This window comes from Vanellus vanellus, assembly GCF_965231255.1.
Source record: "Vanellus vanellus genome assembly, chromosome: 11".
Taxonomy (NCBI): Eukaryota; Metazoa; Chordata; class Aves; order Charadriiformes; family Charadriidae; genus Vanellus; species Vanellus vanellus.
Window position 1 is genome coordinate 21,784,507 of NC_138916.1, and position 27,723 is coordinate 21,812,229.

Genomic DNA, 27,723 nt, shown 5'->3' on the forward strand with positions numbered 1-27,723 from the left:
GCTGCCACGTGGACCTGAGCACCGGGCATTGCTCCACACGGGCTTCGTGATGCCCAGAGTGTCACGACAGTGCCCACGAGGACATCCCTCACCTCTCTGCACCCTGTGCTCCGTCCTGCTGCTCCGGGGGACCCTGCCTGGCCCCAGCCCCAGAGACACCGTCCCACCCTGTGCCCCAGGACACTGGATGCTGCTTGGCCCTGGGGACCCTCTGATTCCAGGCATGCTGTCCTACCACGGGGGTCTGGCCTGATCCCTGGGGACCCTATATGAACATGGGGACCCTGCCTGACTCTGGCACCTCTCCCACCCCAACCTCCTCATCCCACCCCCGGGTTACGCTGTCCCACGTCCCACCCACCGCCTGTCCCCAGGGACCCTCTTCATCCCGCGGACCCCCTCCTTTGGGCTCACTCCCACCCCCGCATCCCCCAGCCCGTCCCGGGGGGCTCTCAGCCCCACGCCCGCGGCGGGTGGGGCCGGGACCGGGGCCGGGGCCGGGCCAGGCGGGGGGGGGCCGGGCCAGGCGGCGACGGGGCCGGGGCCGGCGGCGGGGGCATCCCCGCCTCCTCGCTCGCAGCGCCGGAGCCGCCGGAAACCCGGCGGTGGTGGTGCTGCTGCTGCTCCCCGAGAAGTTGGTGCGGAGGCGAGAGCCGCGGGGCCCGCTTCGGTACGACCCGGTCCGGCTCGGCATGCCCGTCCCCCCGGAGCCCAGCGGTGCAGCGGGGCGGCGGCGGAGCCCCTGAGCCGGCGGCGAGGAGCGACCGGCCCCGGCCCGCCATGGAGCAAGTAAGTCCGGACGGGACGGGACGGGACAGGAGCCCTTCGCTGGTGGCCGGGAAAGGGGGGCGGAGGACCGCACCGGCCACTTTGGGCTTTTTTTTTGGGGGGGGGAGGAGCGGGTGTCTCTGCCGACGCTGGGACATCCCCGGTACCGCTCCACCCGGGTCCGGCAGCGAGGGCAGCACGGAACGGGGGGGAGAAACGGAGAGCCAGGGGTTGGGGGACCCTCCTCCCAAGTTGGTGTCCCCCCCCGAGTTGCCTTCCGCGGCCCCCCGGGTGCGTGGGAGCCGCCGGCGGTGGCCGGGGCAGAGCATCCCGAGAGAGCTGGTCGGGTCTTTAACTTGCCAACCGGCCCGGTGAGGCTGGCGGGCGAACGCTGGCGGAGGGCGAGTGCTGGCAGAGTCGGGCTTGTTCAGATGCCACGCTTGCTCAGGCCACCTTGTGCTGACTCTTGCTGGGGTGTTGTACTTCCGTACTGGAGCTGGGCCTGGGTCAGACCGCAAGCTTGGCCATGTCCACATACCTAGCAGCCTTCCCCAAGTCTGTCCTCCTTCTCCATCGCTGCCCGGGACGGGTTGAACTCGGAGAAGGGCAGCAGTGTTTCTCCTTGCACGCATAGGTTTTCACGTCCGTGGGATCACACCCCAATAATCCATCCCTGTGCGGATTGATGAAGGTGCCACAAATTTGTTAGCGAGTTAAACAGGTCGTTTTCTCCCCTCATCTGGCTGCACAATTATTCCCGCTTCCTTTCCTTAAATGAGGTTTTGCTTCTCATGCACAAAGAAAGCTCCCGGTAGGGCAGACTGCCGGAGGACTTCAGGCTCTAGTACATGCGATGCCAGTAGCTGTGGCTTGTCTCTCCTCCCCCTGTTCCCCCCCCGCCCCTTATTTCAGCTCCCAACATTTTGTGGTAAGAATTAGAGCTTTTTTAAAAACAGCGGGGAGATTGCAAAGCAGCCCAAGTTGGTAGCGACTGAAAGTTGTTATTATCCGCCAGCATCCATGAAATTAATCCACAGCAGAGAAACTGCTTCCAGCTGGCACCCACCGGCCAAAGGGGCTTCGCACCCACCCCAGCCCTCGCAGAGGTCCCTGGGGTCTGGGAGGGAGGAGGGCTGGCAAGGCTCTGCCTGCCCCACTGCCTCCCCAGCACTGACCGGCTGCTCTTCGTTAACAATAAATGAATCCTCTCGTGATCGCTTTCAGGAGGGGGCGTCAGCTGCAGTTTCCCAAGTTTCACGTGGATCTGAGTAGTTTGTTTCCAGTGAGATGGTTTTGCTCCTGCAGGTCAGGGAGAAGTGGAAGTGCTGAGAGCCGGGATTGGAAGATAACGGGGAAAGGGAGAAGAAGAGTTGAGGTCTGGAGATGCAGGTTGTCTCCTGGGAGGTGTTCATCCATGCCTTGCTAGAGAGGAGTATGTGATAAACGAGCTGCTCGCTTTATATGAAGTTACTGTAACTGGGCAGGACACTTCTATGCGCTGTATATAGTTTGTAAAAGCACCACTGCGATTCAGCTGGTTGTTTTTTTTGTTGGAAGACATGAAAAATGTGTGGGTTTGTGGGCCCTTAAAATACAGGGGCAGGGGAGGGGGGAAATAACTGCCTAATGGTTAAATAAAAAGCTGCTCTGTCCCCCTAATTTGGCATCTCCGCTGAGCTGCGAAACGTGAGTGTAAACCAGGCTGGAAGAGGGAAACTCATGTTTCACTTCTAATGCCGCTGTAACATAAATTGCAAAATTGACTCATATGGATCGGGTTTTGGTGGTGGTGCCTTTGGCATGAGCCAGCAACGGGATAACTCAGCTCTTCCCTCGTTTATGCTGGCCTGCTTGGCTGATGCCAGTGGGTTTCTTCTCATGGATTTACACCAGCGTCAGGAATGAATCCAGCCCAAGAACATCCCGGAAAGGATATCTTAGTATTTCTTGCAGAAGGAATACCCATGTAAACCTGAATTAACAACAGCAACTCATCTCTTTGTGCCGTGGTCTGGTTTTAGTTGTGGAATCGCAGGCAGAGAGCGCAGGACGGATGCAAAGCCCTGCTCTCGGTGCCAACCTCCCCATGCCAATTCAGGGCAGGGGGGGGCATGAACTGGCCATAAAAACAATCCACAAAAACTCAGGCGCCATCTCCGAGACTCTTCTTGCTTTCACAGGAACAAACGGTCGAGTTGCATCATCTGTTTTTTTTACGCCCTTAACCTGCAGGCGAGGGATTACAGCAACTGCACCCCCATCTTGCGACGTGCTGTGTGTGTGCAAGGTGGGAGCTGCTGACCCAGAGCCTGGGCAGCTCAGCAGCCCCCAGCACCCGCAGAGCGCAACATCGCACCCGTCACATCTGTCTTATAGCGGGGACCGGAGGAGGCACCAAGCAGCTCAGGTGACTCCTGCGCAGTGCTGGGGGCAGGGCCCTTTGCTCGTGGCTGCTGTCATCTGCTGAGACCAGCGCTCTCCATCTCATCTCGCCTTCCTTCTCCTGGGCTGCTCAGCTGGGGCAGGCAGGGACTTGGAGTCACGGATCCTCTCTGTGGATGCTCCCGGCACGGCCAGGAAGTCTTGCCTGGTGCGGAGGGAACCCCATGCATGGCTCCTTCCAGGCGGGTGGCTCCAACCAGGGCTCCTGAGTGGCCTGGGGAGAAGGTGAGCTGCAAGGCCACCCTGCAGTGCCACGGAGGGGAGGTACTGTCCCCAGATGTCCCCAGCTGGCTGGAAAGCTGGCCAGACAAGCTCTGCCCTGGCTTTGCAGCTCTGCCTTGTGCAGAAGTGCAGGCAGGAGCCCCAGCTCCAACAAAAACAGTTACTGGGGCAGGTTGGTTTTTTTCAGAGGTAGATGTTAAGTGCTGCCTCTTCACAGGGAGCCCTTTTATATTAAAACCAGAGGAGACAGGGTAGTTTTCACTCTGCAGAGCACCGGGAGAGACCATGGGTAGACATAGTTGCTGTGTGATTTCAGATAGCCCTTCTGGCAGGTGGGGGAAAAGAGCAGAAAAAATTAATCTGCAAAGCAAAAAAACACTTAAGGAGTAAAAACATTTTGGCAGATGTTGGGCTACAGTCATTCAAATAAACTCTTCGTACAGCTACATCCATGCAAAACTCCTATGAGGGAGGTTGAAGTCCATGCCCAATTATCTAAAAATGACATCAAAAGGGTGCTCGATCAGGAAACCAGCAGGTCTATATTTGTGCAGCAATTGATGTTTGCTGAAGTCGCAGATCACAACTGAATACAACTTCCTGGCAACCTAAAAAGTCAAGTTTAAAAAAACCCACGCAGTCCCCTACGTTTCCCGGAAAACTTTTTCATGCTCTGTCATCCTGTATTGTGGCCGTTTCAAACACAGCTCGGCACAGTTGAAATAACTTCTACAAAGAGCGCCAAGGATGTTACAGGTTTCTGCATGATTTTCTTTTAGGAGATACACAATTTATTTTTCTTGTTCCCAGTCTGCACCTGCGCCTACCTGCAAAGCCAAGCCTCTTCCCGGCCTTAGCAGGGATTGGGATAAATGCGGGAGCATAGGGTATTTAATCTGTTTTTCCACTTTTTTTTTATGGGTGTGATTTCACTCTTTAGAGAGTAACAGCTCACCCCGATGGCAGTTGCTGTCCAAGGGCGTGTTCGTTGAGAGTCTGCTGCATGAAAACAGATTTGTTAGCAAGGCTTTCCTCCGAATTTTTCGAGCTCCTCTGTACTCACTCGCTCTGTCCTCACTCCCTTCTGGCCACAGAAGCATCCAGCTCCTACTCCTTTCCATGCACATGGGATTTCCTTATGTTACGAAACATGATGTCTAAGCTCCAGCAGCTCCAGTTTGGTTTTGTTTGCATTTTTTTTTTCCTACCAGAAAAGGTTTCATTCAGCAGCTAGCGAGGGCCGTTTGGGGATGGTGGGTGCTCTGCCTTTGTCCTGCATCCTTAGTTGGTGCAAATGTGATGGCTTTCTGCAGCAGGACTGCTATTACAGACAGTGACAGGGAGGAAACGGAGTCTGGGGGGACGGTGGGCTTCTTGGGAGGAGGCTGTAAGATTTGGGGTTGACCCCTCCTTACAAGTCACAAGGTTGGCAAGGAGTTTGCATAAGGGGATTTGGCACAGTGAGGGATTCCCCTGGCCTTGCTCCGGGGAAAGAGGCTTATTGAGGGGTCTGTGGGGTGTTGGGAGCAGCGGGGTGCTCCAAGAGAGGGGAAGGGGGGATCCTGCTTTTGCAAAGGCTCTTCCAGCACACTGGAGAGGAGGAAAACTCATCCTTGAGTCTGCTGGTGAAGGTGCTCAGCTAATAAGCCTGACTGCTGCCCCCGCTCCCCGTCTTAGGTTTCCTGTCTCTGTTTGATGAGAATATTGATACTGGATATTTCTGATGTTTTTTTCAAAGCAGGGAAGTTAGGCATCTCGTGATTTTTACCAGGCCTGGAAAGCCAGCGGGCTCCCAGTGCAGGATGCTGAGGCTCCCCGTGCTGCTGCGGGTGGGTGAGAGCAGGCTGTGACAAACAGCAGGGAGCTAAAGGCAGGACAAAAAAATCCCCACTCTTGGTGCTGCCTTCTCTGCCAGTCCTTCCCTCTGCCTACAAACCACGCAGGAGCCTGCTGGGAACGTTTTAGTGCGGATGTGATGAAGTCCTGGCCTTCATGCTGTGGATTTGCCCATGGGAGTTGGTTTGGGGCGATGACCAAACACAGAGACCTAGAGGAGAATCTTGCAGAAGTGGCCATGGGCTAAAATATGAGTATTGCTACCGATGCCAGCAGGATCCGTCCCGCTGGGGTTTATCAGAGAGCTGGAGGAGCAAAGCAGAGAGGATGGTGCTTGTTTTCAAGGAGCATTTGGTTCACAAGCGGGCAGGGAACACCTCCACAGAGAGGGGAGCAGAGCTACTGGGGAAGCAGAGGAGCAAGACTACCATCCCAGCAGTGTCCCCAGGGGTGGCCAGGGTCCATGCTCACTCCCTGGTCCCGTGGTAGCTCTGGGGTGGAAGCTGGTTGAGTTTTCCTCTGGAAGATGCCAGTCTTTTCCCTTGCGATGTGGTGGGGAGGGACCACGCGTGGTGGGTGCTGAGGTCTTGTCTGGCCAGGCTTTCTGATGACCTTCATTAAATGGATGGAAAGTGCTTTTGATGTCATTTGTTCTCCCATCTGTCCTTGCAGGATACAAAGGAGGAGGTCGCAGAGAAACCAAAGTCTGCTCCGACTGCAGAGAAATATGGCTGGATTAAGAAAAGCAGTGGCGGACTCCTGGGATTGTGGAAGGATCGTTACATCCAGCTACGGAAAACACAGCTCGTGGTCTATGAGGATGAGGTATGGTCACAGCTAATGACCTTGAATGAGGGGCAGGATCAGGCCCTTGGTGACTCATGTTCCTGCGTTTTTTCACTCTTCCCTCCAGCCCATTCCTTGCAAAAGGGCTTCTCCAGTTATCTCCAGGAAGGGTAAATGCTATAAAGAAGAGCCAGCAGCTGCATTTTAGAGTATATATACTATCACAAATATTTTAGCCAGTAAATATTTTGACAGAGCCGTTGCCAAAAAAAAAAAAAAAAAGAGGGCAGGACATCCTGTGAGGCGGTGAACAGAGCAAAGCTTTGGGCGGAAGCAGGATATGTGCTCTGCGTTTTTGGCGTTTAAAGGATAAAATTGGATTGTAGCGGCCCAACATCCCACCTGCTGCTTGAGGGGACAGGAGGCAAACCCGCAGCTGTTTGGCACCCCTCAAGCAGCTCAAATTGTTGCTAGCCAGAGTTTTCAGGGTTTTGTTTAGCCAATGATGGACGCAGGGCGAGATTGTGAGTGCTTGCTGTCCTCCTTAAGCAGGGACACAGTCTGGATTTGGCTCATCTTTTCCCTTTACTTGAGCCAGTACTGAGCGAAGGACCCCTGGGAGTCCTTTATCCCTAGATAAATTGCGTGCCTTAAGTTCACGGCCTCATTTAGAGCTGTTTCCAATCAAATGAGAAATAAGAGCCAAGCCAAATCTGTCCTGCATCTTCATGCAAGAAGAATGGAGACTGCAGGGCTGGTCCAGCCGGGCTGCAAAAAAATGTGTCTCTTTCCTGAGTCAGGCCCTCAGTTCCTGGGCTGGAAAGGGCTTTTGCAAAAGCAGGCTTTGCCCCAGAAGTTAGAAATTACAGTGCAGAGCACAAGCTACAACCCAGAGAGATTTGAGATTAGGCTTGAAGTTCAAGCCCTGCTGGTTTATGGTGGCTGGAAGTTTGTGTGTGCATCGTGATGGAGAAGCATTTCTCACTGCGTGGTCTGCCCAAGGACCGCGTGCCTGTGCAGTGTCTGACACAAGGGGATCTGGGTCATTCGTGGGCATCAGGATGATATAAAACCAAAATCATGTAAAGCTTCTGTGTGGTGTGTCAAGGGAAGAAGAATGGGGAAATGTTTCAGCAACTGCATTGCTGTGGTGGTTTCAGGAACAACAGGACTGACAAATGAGTTTGGTTCTCTTTTTTTAAAAACATACTATTGCCTAATAAAGAAGGTCTGTTATAAACGGTTTAGGTTAAAGGATATTACCTCCTCCCATATGCTGAACCCTCCTGCTCTTCCCAAATCCCAAAGCTTTCCGGAGGCATTTGTTCTTACTTTTGAAATGTCATGAAGGGTGCAAGAATAACAAAATGAGAAGTCGATGTCAGGTGATGAGCAGCTTGGAAGGCAGGCAGAGTGGTGGGGGTTTCTCTTACGTGGAGAGATGCAGCCTGGTCCTGCAAATGGTTGACTCTCTCCAGATTGCTGCCCAGTGCCCCAGACACCTGTTGACTCCAGCTGAAGCTTCAGGAACTCGCAGACTCAAAATCTATAAACATGACGTAGGTTTTTTTTTTGAAGGGCATGCCTTTAAAAACAAGCTATATGGAGGCTCTCATTACCACAAGGGAAAAGGAGGCTTTTAAAGTAAGATTAATTTTCACAGATGTTCAGAAAAAGGAAAAATCCCAATCATTTAAAGGGTTATTTTATTATCTCAACAAGGAAAATGGCATTTGTAACAAGCAGGCATAATGTTTTCTGGTAGCCTGCGGATTGTGGTAACATCCTGTAATAAATTGCATCTGTAAGCTACAGTAGCTACAAGGTCCCATTATTGTAAATAAGCGATCATGTTAATATCTATAGGCTATTAAACTGGCTTACAGCAAAGTCAAATGTCTTAGGAGAGGAAATTGCTACAAAATTATCTGGTAGCACAATAGGATAGCATGTGATTGTGCCGACTTACTACAGGCGAACTAAAGGAAATGGCAATTTTCTGCACTCAGGAGGGGTCCCGTCGCCACAGAATTGAGGCAGTTCATGTTTATTACTGTATTTATCTTCCTCTAACGTGAGTTAGGGCAGTGTTGCTGTCTCCGTCTTACAATTGGGGAACCGAGTTTTTGAGATGAGATGGGCCTTGCCCAATGTCAAAGGAGAGTCTGTGGCGCAGCGTGCTATGGTGGCTTTTATTTCTGGAGCTCCAGCTTCCATTTCCTCCACTGGACCTTCTCCACATACCTGCCCTGCTTCGTGTGACCCTGGAGCCAGGCACAGCATCCCAGACCGTCCTCAGGCTGAAACATTTTCAGATGGGATTGTTCAGTGCTTGCTGAGTTGGGGCCCTAGAAAAAGAAAGGAAATAAAAGCGCAGGCGACAAAAATACAAGCATTTTTCCGTATGTATCCTAAGTTAGACCTACATGGGTTAAATGGGAGGGAGGTCAGCTTCTGTGTGGGAGGGCAGGTTTAGAGGCTGAGCATTTCAACTGGTCTGACCCCATCAGATTTCCAGGAACTGAGCTAGTGACTTGGACGCTTTGTGCTTTTATCGGTCCCTCATGTGTTCGAGCCCTTCACGAAGAGGTGTTAAGCCTTTAGCAGTTGTTTCATATGCAGGCATGCTTGCTTATGCGATTGCATGAGGCTGGCTGCGCTTGTGGCGGAGGTTTGCGTGTGCAAAACAAGAGCAGAGGGGATGGCCAACACGAGAGGCAGGCAGCAATGTTGTACCGTGTCACCAGAAAGAACAGTCCGAGTAGAACACAAATTTATCATCATCAATAACTATCTCCTGGAATGCACTCCTGACCTGCCCTGGGAGCGTGTTTCCCATATTGCATCTGTTAGTCAGGCTTTGGGTTTGGTTTAAAGCGGAGCCACCTCCCGAAAGCAAATCGCAAACGGCTATTGTATTACCTGCAGCAGATGGGGGGGGGGGTGGTGGTGAAAGTCATCCCACCGGGCTTCAGGTTTCTTTCAGCGGATGTGAAATGAAGGGAGATGGATTTCTTGTTATCTGCTGTGCCTCCATCTACAGAACCCCACATCTGTACCCTCATGTAAACTAAGAACCAAGCAGGCAGGTTATTTTCTAACGGTGCTCCTTGTCGTCTTGGCTCTGCATGTTCTTGCCGGAATAAAAATTAAGCCTTGCAAAACTAGAGAGAGCGTCTGAAGCACAGGCAATCCTATGCAGAGAGACTACACAGATCAATATCATCGCTCCAAGGACTAGAGAGCATCGGTCTTGGGTTTGGTTTTGTTTTCCCTAAACAGTGCAGCTAGTGGGTAGAGTTGTTTTTTTGTTGTTTTGTTTTTTAAAGTGTATTATTTGGCAGGGAAAAAACCTACTAGACAAAGAGTCTAGAGACCAGAGGATCCATGCAGCTTTTAACAGTCATGCAGTTAATATCAGCGTTTTGCCCCTGGTAAAGTGATAGCAATGTATACCCAAAAGCGATTTATTAAAATGCTTTGAGATCCTCTGCTAGAAAAGTAAATTATTCTTTCAGGCAGTCTAGACATTGTACAGTGAACGGAGGGTCACAGCCCATGGATGTGTGTCAGCAAAGAGGTCTTTGCTGGAAATTTTACCTTCATATAAATAAAAATTTCAGTGGGCCTTTTTTCCCCCCTTTTTATCAACTTTTTATTAAGGAAATTGTTTGCCAAGTGTGATTCTTTGGTTAAGTACATGCATTAATATGTTTAGGTGTTTAGTAAGTTTCTTCTTAAGGGCCAAGCTTAGACACATGTTTAAGTCGCAGTGTCTGCTCCACGAATAGCTAACGGAATTGGTTTTCTGCATTAAATCATGAATGTAGGGGTTTCTGTATCATGATTTTAAGTGTCTTATTGATTGTCCCTCACAGCAAGAACAAAAGCAATTTAAAAAAAAAAGCCCTGAAATGTGTAGAGGAAAAGAGAAAGGTGGCCTGAAGGGAATTCCCTGCCTTGATAGGCAGCAAATGCAATGCTGCGGGACAGCCCTGTGAGCTGTGTCCTGCAGGGAGGTGCGACCACCAAGTGACGACTCAACCTCTGTGTCTCAGGATGATGTAAAAGGATTGCTTTAACTTCTTTGGGACACTAGAGACCAAATGGAGAGGGAGCTTGTCCAGAACGTGTGTCTGAGACCCATGTGTCAGGGCAGGACTCTGGAAGCGACCTTGTCTCTGCGTGATGCTGAGTATCCTCCAGGTCCCAGGACGCTGAAGGGACCTGGAAACCTGCAGCAGGGTTGAGCCCTTTGGTCTTCATCTTAGTGGTGCAGGACAAATATAAAGGATCTCTTTGTGACTCAGGTAGGCTCACAGAGAGGGGATGGCCTCTTGCCAAGGGTAAAACAGAGATAAAAGCTCCATTCTGGCGCTGCCTGAACTCAGATGCTTTTCCTTTGCCTCAGACATGGAGTTTTCTTATTTCTCTGGCTGCTTTCTTCCCCACCTTCCCTGAAGAGAAGTACTTACTTGAGAAGTTCAGGTCTCTGCGATGAAGGAGCCATAGCTTGCACAGTCAGTGCCGTGCCCCTGGGAGGCAGGGTCCTGCATGTCCCTGTCCTCACTGCACTTGTTCTCTGGCCAGGCAGAGTCTCCCCAGGGAGCAGGGAGGCAGCTGGAAGGCAAGAGGCGATGTCACGGCAAAACCACAGCTCTCCACCCTGCCAAGTCCTTCTTGTCCCCCAGCTAAGTGCTCCGCTGTTCTTAGGAAGTGGAGGACAGCTCACATGGCCTGCAAGAGGCAGGAAGGATGGCGTGGACAACGAGGGTGACATGGAGTCCCTGGGCTCTGCTGCGGGCAGAGCTGCTCTCAAGAGCAGGTAGGGTGGGCAGGAGTCTTCGTGCTGGTCTCTGGTCAGAGTGCTGCCGAGCCACCTACATCCTGAGCCCAGCAAAATTCCACGTCGGAGCCGGTAACCGCACTGGCCGCACAGCAGTGCTGTGATGTGGGCGGTCGTCCACCAAAGGCCAGGATGAGATCACCCATCCCCGAGGCACGTATTCCTGACCTCACCCTTCTCTGTCATTTGTTGGCCGCTGAGGGGTTATTATTTCCATCCTTGTCCTTTCACGGTGACATTGCGATACCAGGATTGCAGCAGGAGCCTTGTGCCTTCAAAGGGCTCAGTAACGTCAGCAGGATTTTATCGGCTAGGTTTTAGGTTTGAGCAGAATTAATCTCCTCCTCCTAGTATAAGTTTTCCCGGTTCTCTGGTCACATTCACCTACTCAGTGTTAAATGAAATAAACAGTAATGTCATTAAAATAATAAACCTAAATTAGATCCAGACATCCCTCAGTGGCTCCAAACTTGCTCTGCGTACCGGCATAGGCTGTGCCGGGTCCCCATCCCCAGATAGGAGCGTTAAAAAAGCCTAAACACAGCCTGAGCTCTGCACAGTGACTTAAATGTCAAGTGGTAAAGGGAGGAAATTCCCCGCAGCCCACTTCCCTCTGAACTCTCCATTCCCTGCCTCCAGCCACGCAGCAGCTTCCTGGCTACGACACGTTTCCTCATCCCACCTCCCCCTCTCCGCTACAGGAATTGCTAAATACAAACTCATACGGGTACGAGGCACTGCCCTGGGAGCAGAGCCTGAGCGGGGCATGGTCATGGCCAGCAGGTTTAATTTAGGATGGTAATAGGTTCATGAGGCATGCTGACTGTAGCGCTTCACCAGCAAGAACTGCTCTGTGATTCTCACTGCTTATTTCTGTAATACTTAGGAAAAGGGAGCTTTGGTCTCTTCTGGGCTACTGAGACATGAAGAATACTATCTGCCCAGCGTTACGCTGCGATTCCTATTAGGGATGGTGCTCCACAGCTGAACTGAGCCACGCACCACGTCTGGAATTTTAGTTATGTTACTGGGAGAAATGAGCCAAGATCACGGCCGGCAGTCATCAGTGGAGATACACCAGAGATAAATATTCCCCACTGAGACGCTGGCCCTGACAGTTTTGCTGGCTGTACAGGACCTTATTTCCAGTCCTAAGCATTTTGACAGCTCAGAGCGTGGCTGCAAGAGGAGCATGTCCCAGTCGTATGTGGCTCCCACTGACCTTGCTGAGGCTCGGCGCAGCAGCAGGGCTCACCTCTTTGCTCTGCTCTGCTTTGGGGGGATGCTGCCTGGGCCATCACGATGCTGGTGTTCTCTTCCCTGTGAAAATGCAGAATAACGTCTCCTGCATTCATTGTGGGGAGGAGGCAACGTTGCCAAGCTAAGGGGAAGCCTGGGGAGCACTCTGAGATCACGCCAGGAAGGTTTATAAAGTGCATCATGCGATTCCTCCTTCCTATGGAAGGACTGACAGCACATTCTCAGCCTGTGGCTGGGGCAGGATGATGGGCAAAGACCTTCCCACCTTCCTTGTGGCTGAAGATCCCTGGATGCGGCCAACAGAGATGGCAGAAGCTGGTGTTACTGTCCACAATGTGTTATTTGCTCAGCCACTGTGGACCACTAGCTGCAAATCAGCCTGTAGCTTAAAGACTAGGGTGTTTTCTTAGTGAGATGCCAGCCTGATTTATGGGGACTTGCTGTCTGCATGCAGGTTATTTTTAAGGCAGAAGAGCTTTTAGACAGATGCAACAGGAAGACATGCAGAGTTTGATGGTATATGATTGATTTCAGTGCCTCCTATTCATAATAATGTTTCATTCCCTCTCTGCAGGATGAACAGAAGTGCATAGAAACAGTGGAACTGGAGAGTTATGACAAGTGCCAGGAACTGCGTGCACTACTAAAAAAGAAAAACCGTTTCATTTTAATCCGCTCCCCCGGTAAGAAGGTAGGATTGCCTTTCTCATCACCCTCAAGTTTGCAGGCTCCAAAATGAGCTCCCAGGCAGCTGCGCCTAGACCAGATAAAAGGCTCTGAGATTTGGCTCTTTGGCAGCTGGGAGAAATGACCTATAGCTGTGAATGGTCTACAGCGTGTAAGGAGGAACACTACTGTCTTGTAGACTTCTTGTAGTGAGGAAAGGGTCTTCCTGCCACTCAACTTTTCCTCTTGATATATTTCCTGCCTTATCATTTTCTTTCTTCCAGTACTCCCTGAGCAGTGGAGAATGACCATTCCCTGTGGTTCCCCCATGTGCTCTGGGCAAGAAAGTGTCCCTGTCCCAGCTGTATGTGCTGTGGGTTTGCTCAAGTTCCAGTGAAATCAGTGATCCCAGTCCACGTACTGAGACATTCCTGGAGCTGGAACTGTTGATCTGAGAAACTCTAGTGCAAAGTTATTTGCAGCCAAACGGTTCCTAGGAGAAAAGATTTATTTTGCAGAATTCGTAATACTCTACATTTTTAGTGTCCTGCACAGCATCTGGTTAGATCCAGAACCTAACAGCCAGGCTGGTGTTGCAAAGAAGTTAGACATCCGTCTGAGCACTGACTGTACGCCAGGACATGCTTGACTTATTTCCTATGTAGGTTCATCATCACTACACATCTTTGGAAGTTCTCCTTAGTTCCGACTTAGACGCCATCCTTTTCAGCATCTTTATGGGCTAGGATGCTTCTGTTGTTGTTCTGAGGCATTGCACTTTGACTTACATTCTAATTTAAACGTGATTTTATTGGAATCAGAGATATTGTTAAATCTCCCCATGCAAATCTGAGAGGTTGTGAGGGACAAAACATATTCGTTTCCATAAGAATGTGAACAGGCAAAACCATCAACTTGCCTGCATTCCCTCGTCTCCACTTTGTTTAAATAAATGGAGGTTGTTTAGTCATTGTTGTCATTGTTGCTTATTCTTTCACTCCACTCACTCAGTGTTTATTGGTATAATAAGACCCCAGCTAAGTTCAGAGCATCATTGTGCTAAACTTCATTCAAAACAACAAAACAAGGACTGTCCTGCCCCAAAACACTCACATGGTCCAGGGTGGGGGTGGAGAGAGAAGATGAATTGATGTTCGTTTTTCAAGTAGGCACAGTCTGTATCAGGGAGAAAAGTGGTATTAAGCACCATGCACCAAAGTGATGGTAGCCTGGAAATTTGCACGCTGGGCTAGTGAGCTCCTGCTCAGCACCAGGGCCCAGAGCAGTGAGTCTCTCCGGTCCGAGCGGAGGGTTAGCGTTTAATTAGTAACGTTATTAATCAGAAATAATGTCTATTTTGGATCTAAAGTGGCTAACCCTGGCGGGCTTGGTGTGTTTTCTAGAGGGTGGCTCAGTAACTACAAGTGCACGTGTATTCCCAGGAAGGCGAATAAAAGCATGTGTGCCCAGACGGTGGGAATTATTATTATCTGCGAGTATGTTACTTAGAGAGAAGTGTGTAATAGCTGCATATGTCTCTGCACTGCTGCATGAAGCAACACAGGGTGTGAGACCTGTTCCTAAACCTTACATTTCTTGTTAGAAGGAAGATGTGCTCAAACTCTGCCCTGAAAGGGTAACCTCATCCTTTTGGCATGCTGGCAAGTTTACAGCTCCCTTGTTTTTCATGCCACTGATTAAATGGAGATCTAGATAGAGGCTACTTTTTATAAGGCTCTTTTGGTGAAAGGAAGGGCTTTTATAAATGAAAAGTTCCCTGTTTGTAGCTCCCCTCCCACCCTCCTTTTGGCTGGGAATCTGGTGAGGGTGTTGACACACAACATACTTTGGCAGATGTTAGAACAGGCTTCAATTAGGGGGCCAATGTACACAACTGTCCTTCTTCTGTTTTGAAATCGCAGCTGTGGCGATATATATCAGCTAAGCATTTTCCATTTGGGAGGCTTGCTGCCTTCCACAGTTTAAAATCACCCCGTGAGCTGCCTTGCCAAACCCTGCCAGGTCTTGCTAGGGTTTTTTTGCCCCCTCTTCTGAGCACAACGCTGAGGAATGCAGAAAGCCAGTGAGTTTGTGGGACTTATGAACGAGCTAGGAAAGGGTATTGCTGTTTCAGTGCACAAATAGGAATTTCCCTGTTGAAAACAAGGAGCCCAGTTTAGCTGTAGGGGAATCCCGGTTTAAATCTTGGATGGGATATTCTTAAAGAGCAGAGGACTTGAATCGGTCAGTTAAAACTACTCTGCAGCTGGAGTTGCACCTGAATAAGTTGCCTTGCTAAACACTGGTCTTTGATGGATGTACCCCAGATTCTGCTTGTCCTGTTCACAAGGATGACATTTTTGTTAAGTTGTGACAATATGAGCATGCCGCACACCTGCACTTGTGTGGAGCTGAAACAAAGTGCTGCTGGGAGTGTGCAAAAGACCCCTTCTGCTTACAAATCTCAAATGCTTTATTCCACCCGCAGCAATTAAATGAAAACTGTTGGATGCAGAGAGCTGAGCTTGTAAGAAAGGGCAGCAGACTTGGCCTGGAGACTTTAAAGCGTACTCACAATGCAAAAAGCAGTGTAAATGATGCTTGGTGTAAACTGCCTAGAGACTACAGAGATTGGCACAAGTCTGGCATTCAGCAGGTCTGAAAGTCTTTAGCTGCAGGGAAGTCTTAGGAACAGGAAGAAAAAGGGTGGTAGTAAGGGAAAAAGTCTATGAGCAAGCACTGCAGCTCCCCACGCATCCTTTCCTAGCGTGGCCAGGCACAAAATCCGCACTGGTGGTCAGCGGTGGAAACTTCCTTTTTTTATTTTTGCCTTCGGTGACTTTGGAGGCACCTGCAGCAGCCTTCACCAGGGGCCCAGCCTGGAAGCTGCAGTAGAATGCAGTGAGGCGCGTTTGCCCTGTGCATGGAGGAGCCTGCTCCTGGGGTCTGCCAGTTTGGCAGAGATGCTGCTGCGTTATTCCCAGGGATGAGGTAGCTCTTGGTTCAGCTGCGGGAAACCACAAGAATACCCTAACTGACAGTCCCTTGGCTTCCACTTTTCCCTCCATGATCCAACTTCACAAAGTCATGTAGAAGAAGGCAGGAGATGACCTCACGTCTGGCAGATAGACTCTAGTGAGCTTCTGGTAGTTTAAGATGTTACTGACCCAGCTCTGCTCTGGCTTCTGCTGGAGGTGACCACCCTGTACCAAAAGTCAGCACAAGGGAACACGTTCCCACACCTAAACCAGCAGTTCACAAGCAGTTCACGGTCCAGTCTAGCCCAGCCCCACTGAACTGAGGCCAACACCAAACAGCTGAGGAGCAAGCACAGGTTTCTGTCACCCACCTCCGCTGCAGATCAGCAGCATCTAGCAGAATTGCTCAGCTAAGAGCTAGTGTTGGTCAAGGTGTTAAACTGCAGCTATACAGTTGTCTGGAGCTTGTCTATTACATCATTTAGTGCAGGTACAACAGACTGACCATGAGAACACTTCTCTTTCCTGGAAAGCAGGGTCAGCACAGCCACGAGACTGTCACTGCTTGAAGAGACTGATGTCTCTGAGAAGACACGGAGCAGTCGGGGACACTGTGCTCGCTGCCATCACGGACAGTGACCCGTGTGTGAGCTTCTTGTTGCATGACATGTAGCCAGTGATTCAGCAGGAGCTGACTGGCTGTGCTGTGCTGTGCTCTGAGTTAACTGACAGTAAATTGCGTAGTCCGTGTTCCTGGCTTACAATGGTCACTATCACATTAGGTTTAGCCACGATAGCTTTTCCTGGCACGCCCGCTTGTTGTTTATGGCATGACTCAGTCTCAGATGGTTTAGCAAAAGGAGAGCAAATGTGTCACCCTGCCTGTTGCCCTCTTATGTTGGTGTCACTGATTCTCTACTTTAAATTGCTGCTGGAGAACAGACCCTGCTTAATGTTTTGTGGGGGGTATCCCTCTTCAAGTGCATCCTCTGATATCTGTGAATATTAAATGAGTGAAAATACAGAGATTTGTTCCTTGTTTGTCGAGGACCTGGGGGTCACAGACTAGTGTGCAAAGCCTCAGTGGCAGGCAGGACTGAGACCAACTCCTCAAGCTCCTTCCTGCTTCTCCCCTGCAGCAGTCTGCTTTACAGAGAACTTCCACCTCACTCTCGGTTAGCCTCCTCTCCCCAGGGCCGAGGCCGAGGACACGAGCCACAGATGAATGCAGACAGACAAGGGACTGCAAGGCAACAAAGACACTCTGGCTGGCAGCACCCCAAGCACCAGCCTCAGCCCCAGCAGCCTGCCTCTTCCTTGGTATCTGTGGGTATTGTTCTAAAAAGGAGAAAAAAAGTTTTCAAAGAAAGATAACTGGGCATACTGGGAGGAACCTGCTGCGAGCCTCGAGGCTGTCCATCTGTGTCACAGCCCCAGGGACTTGTGAAAGCAGGGAGCAGGGCTGCAGCGGCATGAAGCTGGCGCTGCCTGTGCTGCCCCATCGCAGGGAGTGGGGTCCCACACAGAGTGCTGCTTGTCCTCCCTCACCCAGCCCATCGGGAAACCAGAGGGCTCCTTCTGCTGATACCTTGGGACCATCTTTCCACGAGTCCCCTTTCCCCCACCATCTGTTGGGTCTGCCTTCAGTGGCTGCAGCAGTAGGTCAGCGTTACACCATGCGGCAGAGGGTTGCATGCCACAGGGACATCTCAGCTTCTCATTAATGACAAACCATCCCCCCGAGGCTTCGCTCTGCCATGCCGCAGGGTTGCTGACACCAGCGCTTAGTCACAGTCTTGGAGGCTTTATTTGGGGACTGAGAATGAGGCACAGAAAGTGGCATTGGAAGAGGAAGCTTGAAGTGAGGCAGGAATCCTTCCCTTGAACAACATGTACGGAGATTTCTAAACCCTGGTGCAGGCTGCCAGGTCTTTGCCAGGCAGTGCAGCAGCTCAGCGGCTCACAAGTAGAGCTTTCTCATAAGCTTTTATAATCACAAAGCTTTGGGGCAAAATCGTTTCCAAACAAAAAAAGTTTTTAAGCACACACAAAACCAGGCCTTCTTCGACTAAAACAAAATCTGGCTGTCGCTCTGTTTTGGAGCCTTGCCTTCCCGTAGGTTCCCTGGTTAGTGTGGCCCTTCTGCGCCCCAGACAAAGAGCTCTTTTTCCAGAAGGCTGTGGTTCAGGCCTTGACGTCTCCTCTGAGCTCTCAGGAAGACATGTGGTCCCGTCACCTTATGTGCAAACTAATCGAATAAATAATATTTCCCCAAATGGCTTCTTAACTCCCTGCTTGCCATGCTGGTTGTGAGGGTCTGGTACTTTGTTACTGTGATGAGCAGATGTAAAACCATGGCATTGAAGTGAGGAATAAATGCAGAAGAGAAGGGCAGTCAGTTTCTAGGTAAACAGCAGGAGTGAGTGTAAGGAGAGCAGGCTTTAGTTCTGCAGAATTTCGGATGGTAACTTCAGAAGTTGCTGAGACCCAAAACAGTTGCTGCTTTGTTGTGACACAAACAAAACAGGGAGCTGCTAAGAGCATTCGACTGTCAGTCACTTAGTTTTGTCACCCTCATTTTATGTAGTCCCTGCTTTATGTAGACAGTGCTGTGATTTCAGAAGGTGGGGCCTCATTTACAAAAAGGTTGGGACTACAACTGCTCTTGAAGGTAATGGGAAGGTGCAGAATACCTATAGGATGTTAAATACCCAAAAAAACCTATTCCAAATGAGACCCTGCTAGTATGTGTTTTGGATGAGCTCTGTATCTCGCCTCCCCACCTGTAAGAGGTGGATAATTTCAGTTGCTCTGAAAAGTAATTTGTGAAGCCCCCAGATATTGTAGTGATAAGCAGCAAAGAAAAGACTGTCAGGGGAATCAGTAATTCTGTTTTCAGGGCAGGGCTTGAGCAGAGTGCAATCAATAAGACATATTGACCCATGAGGATAAAACACACGATGGGATAACTCAGTAAGAAGTGCCGCCCCTGTCATTAGGGACGGTGCTAGGAGGAACGTGCACAGCAGGCTGAGTTAGGACTGCCCCAGCAACGTTGGGATTGTCTAATTTTTAAGCTCTTGATTTTGCAACTTTGATGTTGCTCTTTAGCACGAGAGTATTTCTGAGTGCCTGTGCAGTGCGGATTAGGGCACCGCATGGAGCTATTTGGACCCAAGCCGGTCTGCCACAATGTAATGTGAATGTCATGCCATCTGTAATGTGAAGATGATATTTCTCTCACCTGACGTGTACATTGGGGCAAAGCTACATGATACCAGTAAGGTGCTCAGAGAACACAGCAGTGAAGTAAATACCACCCTGCCTATTGTTCCTGCTGCGGTCAAGAAGAGATTCGAAACACTAAGCAAAGCCAGGAGACTGTCCTGGAAGAAGGGGAGAGCTGGCTGGCTGGAGGACAGGCCATACAATCACCCATCACTCCCTCCTTATTTGTGTCCCGTGCTTCTTGCCAGCTCCCCCTTGTATGGCCAACTCTTCCCTTCTTCTTAGGACAGCTGTTCAAACCCCAGAGGCTGTATGTCTGTAGTGTTCACTGCTGTATTTCTTCATTTGCAAACAGAAATGGTTAATTTTTTCACTTACATTGCCCTTATGCCTCATCGTAGAATCATCGCGTCCATGCTCAGCTGAATCGGGGTTAGTGCAGCCAAGGTCAGAGCCCCGGATTCCCGTATCAGTTCTGTTCTGCAGAGCCACAGGAACAGGGAAGCAGGCAGAGCCTGCTGCACACAGCCTTGCCGTCGCTTGCAGCCCTGGGGGGGAAGTTGGAGATAAAGGATTTTATTGCATCCGAACCAGCACAAAATTACTTGGACTTTCAGTCTGACTCTCAATACACAGTGTGACCATTTGTTGTACCACTCACTGCTGCTCTAAGAGCTATTCCGAGCCTTTTGCAGAAGGAAGAAACTCTTACTTTCTTACTACTTTAGGTACTAGTTGTAAAAATAAAACTACAGCAACAAACTGTTTGGCATAACAAAATCCTGTTTGTGGGAGCTATGAAGTGAAGTAGCTGCCAAAGTGCAAAGGAATCTGTAGTTTAAACACAGGCTGGAACTGGATGTTGTGTAGAAACTGAAGTGATAAAACGAGAGCAGAGAGCTACCTCTCTTTTCCTGGCAAGGAATGCTTAGGCAAAAATTGTTTCTCTGCTCTTGCAGGTTCATGATATCAAATTTCAAGCTCCAACTTTGGAAGAAAAAGAATCGTGGATAAAAGCTCTTAATGAAGGGATCAATAGAGGCAAAAACAAAGTATTTGATGAGGTAAGAGGAACAGTTTTCAAACTCCTGTGTTTCTGCGTCAGTTCTCATTCGCTGCTTTTTCAGCTAAAACCAGAACTTGCCCAAGCCCCCGTGCTCCCTGTCCTTCCTGCATGCCAGGCATGGTCGAAGGAAAGAGAAAGCCCGTTCACAGCTGGTATGCAAGGCAGACCAGGTCACGTCCCTGCAGGCTGGGAGCTTTTGGCCACTTCAGTTCCCAGCCCAAGATGGTAGAACGTGTAGAATGCCATTTGCACCATCCTATGTCTTCCTGCTTTTCCCTTTCCCCTGGCCAGGGTTGGATGCGGGGAGGCAGGGGCAGCCGGTTGAGTAGACAGTGTGCCAGAGGGATGGTCTGTAGTGCTAAGAGCTAACATCTCATCAGGAGGCCCATGGGACACAAGAACTCATTGAAGCTAATGGGAGATGGTCTGGTGGCTTCAGTGGGTTTGGGATCAGCGAATATAGGGATGTTCCCCTCTCCCAATGGAAGCGGCTGGCGCAGAAAGACAGCTGCAGCGCTGAGTTGTGTAGAGCTGGGACTGCAGCCTGGAGAGACCTGTCTTTCCCACTCTGCCATGATCCTCAGCACCCAAACAGCCTGGAAATGGAGGTATTTCATTAGCACATAGCCCAGTCTTCAAGACTGGAAAAATCTGAAGTGACTCAGTGCACCAGCTACTCCGCCTGCAGTCTGGAGAGAAGTCTGGTGGAAAGTTACTCCATGGCCAAACTTGCCTGCCTCTCAGCTGGCCCCACGCACACCTGCCCTCCCAAATTCTCCAAGGATGAAAACTGCACATCCTAGAGCCTGACTAACCTTGCCCTGCTCCCTATTAGTTTGTAAATCAGCCCTGAACTAAACCAAAGGAGTAGTATCTATTCTGCAGTTGTTTCAGTAACTGAAAGGAAGTGCACAAAACCACCATCATGGGAATGACTCAAGAAGAAATGGGCAGGCTAACAAGGGGACGAAGCAATCGGCAAGATCTCTTTAGCAAAGGAAACCGAAGCAATGAGTAAAAGTTTTGAGAAAAGGGCTAAGTGCTGCAGGTACAGTGCTAGAGATGCGAACGCAGAGAGCTTGGGCTTTGCTTTTATTCAGCAGAGGGCAAAAGAAGGAGGAGAGGCTGGAACACGCTCCTTTTTTGGCAAGCCAAATGGCACTCAGTGACAGTTTTTTGCTGGTAGTGGGGTGTAGCGGTTCCTTGGGCCCTTGGACCAAGTGGGAAGCAGCACGTGGAGTTAAAGGGACCAGCTGGGACCAGCAGCAGCCTGGGAAGACAAAAGCCGGCAGCAGAGAGGTTAGCTTCCAGATCTGTCTGCTGTCATGTTTCAGCAAGTACATGTGATGTCCTGCAATGCAATGCTGCTCAGCCCTTGCTGGAGCGACCCCACACAGGCTTGGAGCTGCCTGGAGGGGCACGGCACGTGGCTCTCCGGTGAGCAGTGAACTCTGCACACCCCCTTGGCAGCACAGCAAGGTGGGATCTCAGGTCACTTCCCTGCCTCGTGGCCTGGAGTTATCCTCCTTACGAGGATCTGGGTTCTCAGAGGGAGCCAGCCTCTAATTCTCCTTCATTCCAGTAAGGATCAGACCTCAGATTTAAAGCGTTTCTGCGCAGGCTACGCACAAGCTAACAGGTCAGGCCCTCAGATGGCTTGGATTAGCTGTTCTCCACTGAAAGGGCTGTAAAACCACTCTGCCATGTCAGCCAGGGATTGGGATCCATTTTTCCCTTTAAATCCCTACTTCACCCTCGCCAGCTTTCCTATTGTACAAATTTGTGGCCAGCAAACCAAGGACACACTGACGTTTCACCATCCCTGGTCACTGGTGCTGCCCCTCTGCCTGGAGCAGACTCCAGCCCTCAGCCATCGCAGCATGTGTGGGTGGACAGTCACAAGGCCAGCACAGAGAAATACCTGCCGGGGGCTGGGACCTCCCTCCCCACGTGTGGGAGGCAGTGGATTTCTCATCTGATTCCAGGAAATAAATTTGTTAATTCAGCTGGAGTTGCAATTAATCCAGGTCACTGCTCACACCTTCTCTTCAGCATCGTGTGGTCATTAGAGCTGTAGAAGGGAAGGTCTGTAACGAAGCACTGCTGATACAGTTCACAGTGAGGTCACAGTTATTAATGAGCTTTCACCTCTCAGATGGCAACAGCAATTTCAACGCTGTGCTCTGCCACATGCAGGAGCTGGTCCAAGCCCAGGCTGCAGTGAGGACAACAAAGCTGCCTTGTGTCCTTCCTTCCCTGCCCCTTAGGTAGAGGGGAGGTTAATGATTGCAAACTTCCGAAGGTTGGATGCTTTGCTTTAGAGTGTCTTTTAAACATGGTTCTGTATAGGACAGATATACCTTAAATATCCATCATGCAGGGCTTTGCAGGCAGGCTGTAACTAAGATGTGAGGCAAAGACTGTAGTGGTGAAATATTCAAAACCCTCCTGGATCCAAATGCTGCATTCCTTCATCTGTGACCGTGAGAACTTTACAGACATATCTTGAGAAAGTAATGACCCTCTTCCTTTTTTCTTTCCCTCCTCTTCTGCCTTTTAAAGGTGAAAGTAGATGAGAGCCTTTCCTTGGACCATGTAACTCGGGACAGAGTGAAAATGGCCCATGGTCGCCGGCCACCCACGAGAAGTCACCTAAAGGAGGTAAGTGCACCCACCCTGGGGTGGGCCATCTGCGCAGCTGGGATCACCAGGAGCTGCCCCTTCCACTTAGGTACAAAACCCCAGGGAAAACCCCAGGCACAGAGAGCCCAGAGAAAGCTGTCAAGGGAAACAGCTTCCTCCAGGAAAGACTGCAGCAGCACCTCTCTAACGAAGCTCCAGGTTCCCATAGATCTGTAGCTGCTGCAACACGTTACGATATATTTAGCTTTCCATAACTCACGAGCTGCTTCACCGTCTGGCGAGAGCCATTATAGTTTCACTTTAATCAGAAGAGACCAAAGCTCCTATATTTATTTTCTAAGAAGCGATGATTTTGTAGCCACAGTGGTCTAAAGGTAGAAGAAGTGCACAGTCTGTGGGGAGAAGCTGTGTGTTTTATTAAGCTAACTGGAAAAAGCAGACAAGCTTTCAAGCTTACAAGCCCTTCCTTAGGTCTGAAACAGAATACATTATTCTCCCAGGCAGTTTTATGGACTAGACTGTCTACTCTTAAGTGATTTTCTGGATCTGTCACTTAAAAAAAAAAAAAGAAAAGAAAGAAAAAAGACTACAAAATAAACCTGCAGTTCATTTCCGTTGGAGAGGTTCTTACTAATGTTTGATTCCTGTGATTTATGAAAAAGTTGCCACAGACAGATTGATATTTTAGCAGCACATTAATCTCAACCAAGGAAGGTTTTTAAATCAAACCCTCTTTCTTCAAACTTCCAAGACTCTGACTTACGTGTCTGCACAGCTCTCAGATGATGCTCATCCAGAAAATGAGATGCCCTGAGACTTTTTAGTTTGCACAGAAGTGGAGGAAGAGTGTCTCTTCTAGAGAAATGCATGAAAATGAATCATAGATTCCCATCCACTCCTCCAGAAAACCGCAGAAGAAAACATGACGAAAGTTAGAGCAGTAATGAAGTGTGGATTCTCTGTTGCCTAATATGGGTTCAGGAAGGTAGGAAGCCCTTCCCTAGGCACTAAAAAGACCTCTCTCCCCCACTCATCTCACTAAACTCAGAAGATACCTCTGAGGTTAATACCTGTAAGACCTCTCACCTTCAGCCAAATTCAGGAGAAATTATTATTATTATTTTCCTCTTCTGTTACTGTTCTATTAAGCTGTCTTTATCTCAACCCACGAGGTTTTTTTCTTTCCCCTCCTTTTCTCCCTCTTCTCCCAATCCTACTGAGGAGAGGTGCGGGGAGTGAGTGAGCGGCTGCGTGGTCCTAATGGCTGGCTGGGGTTAAACCATGACACTGGCTTACAATTTCAGAAGCAGGAGTGAGGGGAAAGGGAGGGGACAGAGCCTGCAGAAAGATGTGTGTCATGGCTGCTGGCTGCAGTATCATGAAGGAAATGGGATGAATGATGATTTTCAGTGTCAAAGCAGGCCAGGTAAGGCCAGGTCAGGGCCAGGCCAGGGTGCAGCTTGCCTCCATCTCTCTCTGATGGGCTGGAAAGGCAATGAGAGACTTTAACTAAACTCCCTGCAGTGCAGGAGTCTGGCCCTGGCTGCAGCTACGCCTTCGTGTGGTTTTGGGTTCCCTCACACAGGAACCGTCACCACGTTTCTCCCTCTGGGGCACTGAGCTTACATGCTGCAATGTCTTTGCTAAGTCCATCCTTTTTAGGACACCCCCCCCCCCCACTAGAGTGATTTGCACACAGGCTGTGGTTTGAAGGAGGTTTAACTAGCTGAGGCTTGGTCCCTGTAAAACAGGGATGACATCAGGTTGGAGGAAGCAAGCGGAAGGCAATGGTATTACAATAGTATCCCCGGCCAAGTGATCTAAAGATCAACTTATTTTATATGTTCAAGTAAAAATATGACGGTCCCAAAAGAAGAAGACAGGTGTGCTTTGGGTAGGCATGCTGTAAATGAAGGGGGTAGAGGGATCCAGCTACCACAGGGTAAAGAATTAAAGTCTGGTAGAGCTGACCGCTTAGCACAGAGAAGAAAACCAAGAAATAAGGTTGTTGTGGAACAGGCTTTGAGACCTTCTTCTCAAAGGAAGTAGTAAAATAAACTCTCTGGTTTTGTCCTAATTCTTGACTGCTTATGGTTATTGGCTTTCATATTCTCGTGCAAGTTGCTGCACTATCAGGCAGAAAATAACACGGCAGCAAAACGCTCATGACATGCAGAGAACATGTTGGTTTGGGGAGAAAGCAGCGCTATGCAGGGGGATGGAAGTGGTTCACTCTATGCATTCAAGATATGCTGCAATGAATGTGATTTGACCCGACTTTCTTTGTTGGGTGAAATGTTTGGTATTTGTAATTATCATAGCTCATTAAATTTTAGCATAGCAGATCACATTGGGTTTCACTAATTAGATTAACACTGGTAGAGCTGGCTACTGCTCTTACAGGGTAGCATGGAAGAACAGCAAGCTCCATAGATTGCTCTTGAGCTATAGAAAAAGCTGCTCTTAAGAGCACTGGTTTTGTTATTGGTCAGATTCTTCTTGCAGTTTCGACAGATGGAAGTTCAAACAGGGTGGATGTGTGAAGCAGCAACGCCTCGCTTGCCACGCTGGTTGTGAGAGTCTTGCACTTTAAATTGAAGTTAAGGGATGGAGCACAGGATTGAAGATGGGAAAGATATTGAGAAAGTTCTCTCTTGTCTTTCAGGCTGCCAAGTCTACATCAGATGGTATCCTGCGACTAGATCTGGACATAGTAGACAACGGACCGCCAAACTTCGATTCCACTATCAGCGAAAGTGACAATGCACCAACTCAGAAGGAAACTCCAAAGCCACCTATGCCACCTACAAAACCCACTGGTACAAAAGAAGACCAAGATGCAGAGAACAATGTTCCTGACCAGGAACATAAAAAACCTCTGTCTCCTCCACTGCCTCCAGATAAGAAGCTTAAGGAAGGCATAGCATCAAAGGACAATGTAAATGCCAAGAAAGAGGACTCTGTAAGCCCAGAGGAGAATCTGGAAGGATCCCAAGCACCAAGTGAGGAGAACAGAGAGAACCACATTGAGGTCAGCAACAAGGGCACAGCAAAAGCTCCAGTTCCTCTTCCTAAGAGCGTGCCAGACAAGCTAAAAGTTGCTTGGGACCAACCAATCACTGAGCCTAAAACCACAGAGGACTTGAAATCATTGGGAGATAGTAGCAAAGACAACCTTGCTGAGATTGCTGCTGCAGATGTTACAAAGCCTCCTGTTCCTCCTAAGGTTTTGTCAGAAAAAATGCTAGCCACAATGAACTGCAGCCATGGTGGCCAGGAAGCCGGGGTTTTGGAAGACCTGGAGTCTGGTAGCTCCAAGCCTCCAGTGAATGGGATCTCAGCCACCGAGGTACCAGAGTCCACATCCCCAACAGTTGAAACTGAAGAAGGAAATGGGAGAGCCTCTGCTGAGAAGGAACAGCAAACTTCAGCAGAAGAGACAGAGACTTCCTTAGCTACAGAAACAGACCATGAGAGTGTAAGAGCAACTATTGAGAAGAAAACGTCTGTAGAAAGCACTTCAGGTCTCAAACTTCGCAGTTCTTCTCTGGGACACTTGCTGTCTGATTCCAAAACTACACAGAGAGCACTTCCAAGGCAAGGTTTCCCCAAGGATTCCCATCACTGCTTAGCTAAAATGGAGGAGAAAGTTGCTAATGAAAGGGAAAAGGCAGAAAAACTTCTGCAGAAGGTTTTACGTGAAGGCTTGGAACAGGCTCAGGAAGGGAATGGACCCCCAGTGATGGCAGAGACATTGCTCAATGAGGCAGTAGAACAACTTCGGCAAGCTACGCAAGTTTTGCAAGAAATTAAAGGTCTTGGAGAACTGAAAAATGAAGCAACACAGAAACAGAAAGAAAAGCAAAAGGATCTAGTGACTCTTTATAGGAGAAGTGCTCCCTGACATGCTCTTCAAAGAGACTTATTTCTCAAAATCAAAGCTAAACATTTGCCATTTATGATTTGTACCATTGCTAGGCCAGTGTTTTAAAGGTGGTGTTTTGCTGTGCACACACCATGTTTATGGGACAGAATTGAGCTTTCAGTTATAGCATCTTTCTCTCTTTCTTCATGCTGTACATACCAGTCTGGTTCTAATCCTCTTAGCACAGCAGAAGGTTACAGGACATTGAACAGTTTAAAAAATGTGAATGCTCTTGGAGGACTCTGTCCAATGTCCTTTCAATGGATCAGGCCTTAAAAATTACTGGTAATCAAGCCAAGCCAGATTTTTGAAAGGAGCAGAATGGCTATTCTAGCAAAAGCCCCTGTCTATCTGTATTTACAGACAAGCAGATACCAGATTACACTGGCACCTATCTGGTTTTCCCAGTTAAATCATTTAAGGATAAATGTAGTCAGTGTTTGTTCACTTGCTGGCAAGGTTTCCCAGACCACCTGGCCCAGTGACATCTAGGAATGTAAAGATAAATGTTTTAATCTTCTCCAAAGATACACATAAAACCACATCAACAGTTAAAAAGTGACCTCACACAGAGGCAAAAAAAAATGGCCAAGTCCTGACTACAAGCAGTGTCCTCAGATATGGAGCAGCTGTGTGAAGGCACTCTTCTGAGCCTGACTCTGCAGAGCTTTAGGTGTGCGAAGCACTGCGTAAGTGAACGCAAGTCTCAATGCATCATTGCCAGGCAAGTATTAATTAGTCCCGTTTCATTACTAGGGAAATTAAGGCAAAGAGGTTACACTTGGCTTTTGAAGGAGTGTCTTCTAGCAGCACAACACGTTGATTATTGAGGACCATACCTATCTGGTAACTCTGAATCCCCTCATCATCGTTGGGAGCAATTAGCCAGGTGATTGGAGAACCTGCGTCTAGGAGATCTCCTGGAGCTTCCTAGGAGAGCTGTCATTAAGAAGCTTTAGGGACGTGTGTTCCCTTAGCTGGAGGCTTGCTCTCTGTGTTGTCTTGGGATGTTAACTGACAGGAGCATGCATATCAGGCAGCAGGTCTGGATGAAATC

The 27,723-nt window shown here is 49.3% G+C and overlaps 1 protein-coding gene across 1 annotated transcript; it reads left to right on the forward strand.

The window, feature by feature from the left end:
• The first annotated feature begins 642 nt into the window (after positions 1–642).
• On the forward strand, positions 643–27,111 carry PLEKHO2 (pleckstrin homology domain containing O2). Its single transcript, XM_082489045.1, has 6 exons — positions 643–789; positions 5,941–6,093; positions 12,735–12,851; positions 19,992–20,096; positions 22,661–22,759; positions 25,407–27,111. Exons 1-6 carry the CDS (start codon positions 781–783, stop codon positions 26,643–26,645), a joined length of 1,722 nt encoding a protein of 573 aa, XP_082345171.1. The 5' UTR covers positions 643–780; the 3' UTR covers positions 26,646–27,111.
• Positions 27,112–27,723: the final 612 nt, after the last annotated feature.